Raw genomic sequence first — 7474 nt, forward strand, 5'->3', positions numbered from 1 at the left:
ACATTTAATGCTAATTTATTCCAGTCAAACCATGTCTTTAGTTTTTTCATTTCCTCGTTTATAACTGTTTCCATTTGTTTAATGTTTTCTCCTGAGCCAAAAATATTTGTGTCATCCGCGAAATTACCAATGTTAACCACCTAGATACTTTACACATATCATTGGTATACAGGATAAACAATTTGGGGCCCAACACTGACCCCTGGGGCACCCCACAAGCAATGTCCAAATATCCCGAGCAGTGATTACCCAACTTTACAAACTGTTGCCTTCCTTTCAAATAACTCTTGATCCAGTCTAACACCAGTCCGCTTATCCCATATTTTTCCAGTTTGTTGAATAGTATGTTATGATTAATTGTATCAAACGGTTTTTTAAGATCGATGAATACTCCTATTGCATGTTTCTTGTTGTCTATTGCATCTGTGATTTCCTCTATTGATTCCATTATTGCCTGTGATGTTGATCTGTTAACACTAAACCCATACTGACTCTCTGAAAATAATTCGTATTTTTCCAAAAATGCATCCATTCTATTGTTAAAAAGCTTTTCCAATATTTTTGAGAGCTGTGGCAGTATTGAGACAGGTCTGTAGTTTGTAAAGTTGTGTTTGCTCCCAGTTTTATATATCAGAATGACTTTAGCAATTTTGATCTGGTTAAGAAATGTTCCAGTTTGAAAAGACAGATTGCAGATGTGTGCTAATGGCTTTGATACCCCTTCAATGACCTGTTTAATTAATGACATATCAATGTCATTATAATCTGTAGATGTTTTATTTTTACACTTTTTTACTATGTTGATAATTTCATTTTCCTCTATCGCTTTCAGGAACATTGAGTGGGGATTCCTTATTATTAATTTATCCATGTAGTCTCCATCTGGCCCTGGCCTTGGGATGTTTTTCGCTAGCTCAGGACCAACATCTACAAAGAACTGATTAAAACTATTTGCCACTTCATCCAATTTATAATTTTCATTATTATTTATAACAAAATATTTAGGCAGTTTGTTTTGTTTAGCACCATCTCTAATAATGTTGTTTAGCATGTTCCATATCCCTTTCATATTGTTTCTGTTATCTTCTAATTTCTTTTTATAGTATTCTTTTTTGCTTAATCTTATAATATTAGTTAACTTATTCTTATATCTTTTATATTTATCTTCTGTCTCTTTTGTTCTTTGTGTTATGAAATTCCTGTAGAGTAAATTTTTCTTTTTACATGCATTTCTTAAACCTTTAGTTAACCATGGATTGCTTTTATGTGCTAGTTTTTTATTATATCTCTTAACGGGACAATGCTTATCATATAATGAAGTGAATGTAATCAATAATTTGTTGTATGCATTATTTACATCTGTTTCATTATATATTGCATCCCAGTCCTTTGCCATTAATTTGTGTTTTAGAGTAGCTATTGTCTCCTCTGTTCTAATTCGTCTATATTGTTTATGTTCCTCTATTTCAATTCTATTATAATTATTGTCATATACTGTGAATACTGGAGGGTGGTCAGTGATATCACTAATTAATAACCCACTTATTGTCTTATTTTCTATTACATTGGTAAATATGTTATCAATCAGAGTTGCAGTATGAGACGTTGTTCTGCTGGGTCTAGTGATAGTAGGGAAGAGACTCAAACTTTGCATTGAGTTTAAAAAATCTTCAATACTTTTCTGATTGTTGGGGTTTAGTATATCAATATTATAATCCCCACAAATGAAGATATTTTTATTACCCATTTTTATTACCATGCTTTCTATCCATTCCTTGAAATTATCTATATCAGAACCCGGAGTTCTATATAAACAGCTGAAAATGACATCTTTTTTCTTTTTAATACAAATCTGTATTGTGAGACATTCAAGAAGGCTGTCAATCACCTGTGTCATAGCCTCTACAATCTTGAAAGTCAAGTTCTGATCAACATATATTGCAACACCACCACCTCTTTTGCTCTGTCTGTTTTTATATATAAATTCATAGCCCTCCATCTCAAAATTCATCCCCTTTTCAGTGGTCATCCAGGTTTCAGAGATAGCAATTATGTTAAATGGCTGTTGGAATGTTTGCAGATAATCCCTGATGCTGTTAAAATTTGTATATAAACTTCGGCTATTTAAGTGAATTATAGATAGTTTATCCTTTGCCATAATATTATCATTATACTGATCATTGTTGTAGTAATAACATGTATTGTTTATGATAGAGAAGAAGTTATTGTCTGGATCGATATCCTGTTCGTTGTCAAATGAACTGCTTTCACTGTATTCAAATGTTGTTAATTCCAGTTGTTGGTGTTCTTGAATCCACTGCATTACGTGTCCATTGTCACTTATTGTAGGTTGATCTCTGTCACTCAGCATAATGTTTCTGTTTGTGCTGTTACCTCCATTCCATCTCAAGACCTCTCCAGTCTATGATTCATAATGGGGATACTCATTCCAGTTTTTCCAATTCCTCTATGTTCCTCACCATCAGTACCTTGGCCTCTTCTGGTGATCCGTTGAGCTTGATGAATATTTTGCAGTTTCTCGTCCATGTGCTCTGGATTTTTTTCATTCTTCTCAGATAACGTGCTTTCTTAGCGATGTCAGCGTTGGTCTTCGTCCGGGTTCCCCTTCTCTACTTGCAGTCACCGCCCTCGCATACGACCGTGGATATATTGGTATTCCAGTAATGACAATATCATTCATCCTGGTGTACTGTTTGAGGTCGGCAACCCAATTTTCCAGATAGGCAAGCCGCTTGTCCTTCTCTGCATTTTGCAAACGGAGCACCTTCACCTCGTCAACCAGCTTCAAGATGTTTTTCTGCTGCATCCTCACAGCAGAAACTTCCTCCGATAGGAAGTCGAGTGATTTTTTTAATGTCATCGACTTCCTCCGTGGTCAGGGTCAGGTTTTTTTTGGCCCCATTATGCTCCGTTTGATCGGTGCCAGCTGACGACTTGATCAGCTCTCCACCGGCAGATCAGCTTGTTGTAGTAGCGGCTGCTGCTAGCTACCTATGCTAGCTCCCTGACTGCTAATATAAACACGATTGTTCCCGTCTGCAGTCTCCACAGTCAGTAGATTGTAGATTGTAGATCACAGATTGTTGATTTCTCAAACATGACTTACACAAGCCCTGACCTGCTGTGCTGCCGTGGCTGTTGTTGTTGAGAAGTTTGGGAGCGTGGGCTGGCTGGCTCCCCATAAATAATAAATATGGGTATTCAAAAATCGTCCACTTTGTTCAAACCAAAAAAGAGAGATTAGTTATTTATAGAGTTTGTATTGCACAGTGAGTCTACTGGAGCAGCTGGTTGTAGAGTCTGACTACTCCATAGAGAATGGCTGATGCCACCACAGAGACATAGAAAGAGGTCAGGAGGTCCCCCTGCACCCCAAAGGACCTGAGCTTCCTCAGCAGATACAGTCTGCTCTGACCTTTCTAGTATGTAGCTGCAGTGTGATCAGCTCAGTCCAGTTTATTGTTCAGGTGAACTCCCAGGTACTTGTAAGATGTCATCATCTCAATGTCCATTCCCTGGATGTTCACCTGTGTGGTTCTGCTGACACCATTCCACAAAGTCCTGAATATGTTCTCTGTAGGCTTTATCGTCCCCGTCCCTGATGAGGCCGACGATAGTAGAGTCGTCCGAGAACGTTTGTAGATGGCTGTGAGGTGATTGGTGGGAGAAGTCTGCAGTGTACTAGGTGAACAGTGCTACAACTACTCTCTCCATGACCTTCATAATGTGAGAGGTCAGTGCAACCACGGAGATGAGCTGGTTATCCAGAGAGATTCACTTAATGACCTGCTCTGTAATATTTGTGGCCATGTCGCTGTCTCGAGGATATTTATCTTTCCTTTTGAAAGTATCTGCAAGTGTTTATTGCTTCGGTGTCTTTGCCTGTATTGCTGGAGTGAATTTGTTTTCTTTGAGTGTTTTGTTTTTTTATTTGCCGTATCAAAGTATTAAGTATCATCTAGTATCAACTGCAGCTCTTTTGTTCCCCCTCACAAAATGGTTGTACTGCAGATGTTACATGTCGCAGCTGGACAACTTTCACTTTGTACTCCAAGTTATTTCCACTCTGCAGACATTTTATCCACAGGTTTGCAGAGTAACGTTACACACGCGTCCGAGTTCTGCCACAAATTGTGCTCTGACGTTAAAACAGAAAAAATCGGGTTTGGGTCCACGTTCAAAATTGCAGATTCCCGACCAGTGAAAAAATGCCCATATTGGCATCCCTAGATATTTTTGTCTTCTTTTCTTACATTTTATTTAGCTAAATTAATGGTGCAACTCCTTGAAAATTCCACGTAGTAACTGATTAACCTTGAGCTCCAAAAATAGGAAGGGGCAAAATCTGTGGTTTTCTTACTGTGATTAGAAAAGATTTGAGAACGAACAGAACCGACCAGTGCAAAGAAATACTGGCAGATCGCCTGGGAAGCGGGGCTCTGTGTCCGAGATACTGGAGCAAGTTGACGAGCGGTCCTCGGTTAGACTGATTACCAAGTTTGGCCCCACATACTGGTCTGTATGTGACCAAGTTATAGTTAATAATGTTGACTGCAGGTCCCCAAAATCTTTAAAATGTCTTCCATATTCTTTAAAGGTGCCATTATAAGATGGAGGGCAAGATGGTCACAAACTGGTGAAAAAAGTTAATCGTTCAAAAAGAACAAGAACATTGATACCAAATACAAAGCAGATCATGTTGGCTCCCTACAAAGAACTATGTCTATCTGAATTTAAATCAGAACGATGTGAAGAATTTATAACAACCATTTCAGAACAATATAAAAATAACTGCGTCAAAACCATCTCGAACTGTGAATTGGTAGAAGCTCTGAAATACATAAAAACCGGTTAATCCCCTGGTGTCCACTGAACTTATTTCTATGGGATATTATTGAAGCCCAACTTATGAATTTGTTCAAAGAATGTATATCTAACAAGGAAATGACAAGAATGAAACAAGGATTAATCAGTTTGATACCCAAACCAAACAAAGACTCTCTGTATGTAGAAGATTGAGGGCTATTCACACCTGTGATTCTCGATTACAAACTATTTGAACTTATGTTTGCCAGATGTTTAAAAAAATTCAGTCAAATACTGTGAAATCATAGCAGCAACTCAGCTTCCTCCCTTCACTTACACAAACAACACAAACACTTTCAGGGTCCACGAGAGAACAACATTAACATATGTAAAATAAAATCGATTAATAAATGTCTCAAAGCTAAAAATTCCATTTTGTTCATTTTGTTTTAATTCCAAACAATATTATATTGTACTGTATAAACATATATAGACATGTATAAACAGTGATGGCTGGTCTTCATCTCATACTTACTTATTCTGTATACAGAGATGCGATTACATACTTACAATATTAAAAATGACCTCTTTTTACCAACAAGCTCTCCTAGAAGTTACTCTCATAACTTCTCCTACACTAAAGCATTGTTTGGATAAAGAAGACATCACAGTTAGGAAAGCAGAGCTGGTACAGAGGAATGATTTATGGAAACGATTTATTTGCTATTAACGTTGTCTTACTGAGTTATGAGCGTTCTTCTAATCAAATTCTTCCCCATATCCAGGTAAAGACTTTACTTTTGTAACTAAAGCTGTTTGGCTTGTCCCTTCGCATGAAAACTTATCTGCAGTTTCAATAAGAACGAAGAGTTGAACCATTCTGATGATAAACCACATTTCATATTATGGAGCCAAATGCAGCAACAGGCAACTTAATGCACTTTATGAAAGGAGAGGACACGACTGGCAGATCATTGTATTGCTAATTAGATTTAAGAGCGACACATCAATGAAATGTAGCTTTGATAATGATGCACAGAATATTTGTTTAAACTCCATCACTCTGGGCTCGACTGGATAATTATATATTGTGTGAAATTAATGAGGATATTAAAATTGGGGACATGACATTGACATTATTGTGAGCTTATTTATTATGTTAAGTTAATTTCACGTACACAAATGTAAATTTACCAAATCTTCCACAAACTTTACAGGTTTACTGCAAATTTTAAGGATATATTAACAACCATTCACTGTTTTCTTCTTTTTACATCTTCAGTTAAAGATTCAGTCTGCAGTTGTTATTTAACGTAAGATGTATGTTCCATTATATGAAGCACGTGTCTCATGTGTTTGTATATTCTATTAAGTTCATTTATAAAGGAGATTAATATTAATACAGCAGAAAAGCTGCGCAGTGCATTCTGCTGTCTGTCTCTCTGCTCATGTAACATGTCTCACACTGTCTGTCTCTCCGTCTTTACAGTGGGGACGTTCACCTTTCATGAATGAAGCCTGACTTATAATAAATATTACAGTTATTACTCACACATGTTGAGCTGTCGGATGAAGCTGGCCATGTTGTTGTGTTTGAAGAACTTTGGTAGAACTTCTTTAGAGAACCGACCCTGATCGAACACATGGAAGCTGGTTCCACTCTGACACACAGAACAGATAATCAACCGTCAATCAACAGAAAATCAACTTGTAAATATTTTAATAATCAATTCTTCTGAAGGACAGGTGTGTCCAGCTTCAGTATGACTCAGCAGATCCAACCAGAGCAGCTGACTGATGAAAACAGAGAGAAAAGGTGTGTGTGTGTGTGTGTGTGTGTGTGTGTGTGTGTGTCAGGTCTCACCCGTCTACAGTCAGGACTCACCTGACTCATCTGTCTGTCTGTTAATGTGTGTCTGTGTCAATAAAGTCAATTCTGATTTCTAATATACAAAATACAGAAAACAGCTGCGAGAGTGATACACACCGAGTCAGCTGTTGGTGTTGCCTGACACGCACCGACAGCTGACAGCTGAACACAAACACCTGTCTCACTTTTGAGTTTAATAAAATCAGATGAGAATCTCAATTGATTATAATCTCATCGATCAATTAACGGTGACAGCTAACAGGTTCTAAATTAACCTGTGTGTCTGGTCAAAGTTGAACGAGGCGTTAGCGCTCTGCTCGGCTAAGCTAAGCTAAAATAACGTGGGTACCGGGCTCCAGCAGATGAGCGGGTCAGTGTCCGGGTCCTCCACCAGGGTCCACAGTTTGGTGAGAAAGGCCGGGACGTTCCCCGCGCTCAGCACCGCGCCTCCTCCTCCGGCATACTCCATCACAGAGAAACAAATGAAACACACTCCGGATTATTCAACGAACACACAGCAGCTAATCTGAGCTAACAGTGTTATCAGTTAGCGCTCTGCTAGCACCATCCGCTCCTCAAAGATCTCCAAACTAACAGACTCAAAACGACTCAGAGCCGGACTGCGGTCTGATCCGAATCAGGCAGAGCTCGGGCCTGGTCCAGGTCTCCGTCGGGTTCAGCTGATTAATTGAACTTTATTTCTATTCAACTCTGCAGCGGAAAATTCCAACAAATCCGATAAAACAAACAACTGCGTAGCTAGCTGCCTGTCGCTTT

The 7474-nt window shown here is 38.4% G+C and overlaps 1 protein-coding gene across 2 annotated transcripts in view; it reads right to left on the minus strand.

The window, feature by feature from the left end:
- Positions 1-7474, minus strand: part of hsf1 (heat shock transcription factor 1) — a 20869-nt gene extending 13395 nt beyond the window's left edge. For both annotated transcript variants that reach the window (XM_037093029.1, XM_037093028.1), the window contains exons 1-2: positions 7047-7474; positions 6380-6488 (exon numbers count right to left, since the gene is read on the minus strand). In XM_037093029.1, coding sequence (XP_036948924.1) covers positions 6380-6488; positions 7047-7166 — 229 coding nt within the window. In that variant the 5' untranslated portion in view covers positions 7167-7474. The remainder of the gene's footprint in view (positions 1-6379; positions 6489-7046) is intronic.

The sequence above is a fragment of the Acanthopagrus latus genome, chromosome 3, assembly GCF_904848185.1.
Source record: "Acanthopagrus latus isolate v.2019 chromosome 3, fAcaLat1.1, whole genome shotgun sequence".
NCBI classification, from domain to species: domain Eukaryota; kingdom Metazoa; phylum Chordata; class Actinopteri; order Spariformes; family Sparidae; genus Acanthopagrus; species Acanthopagrus latus.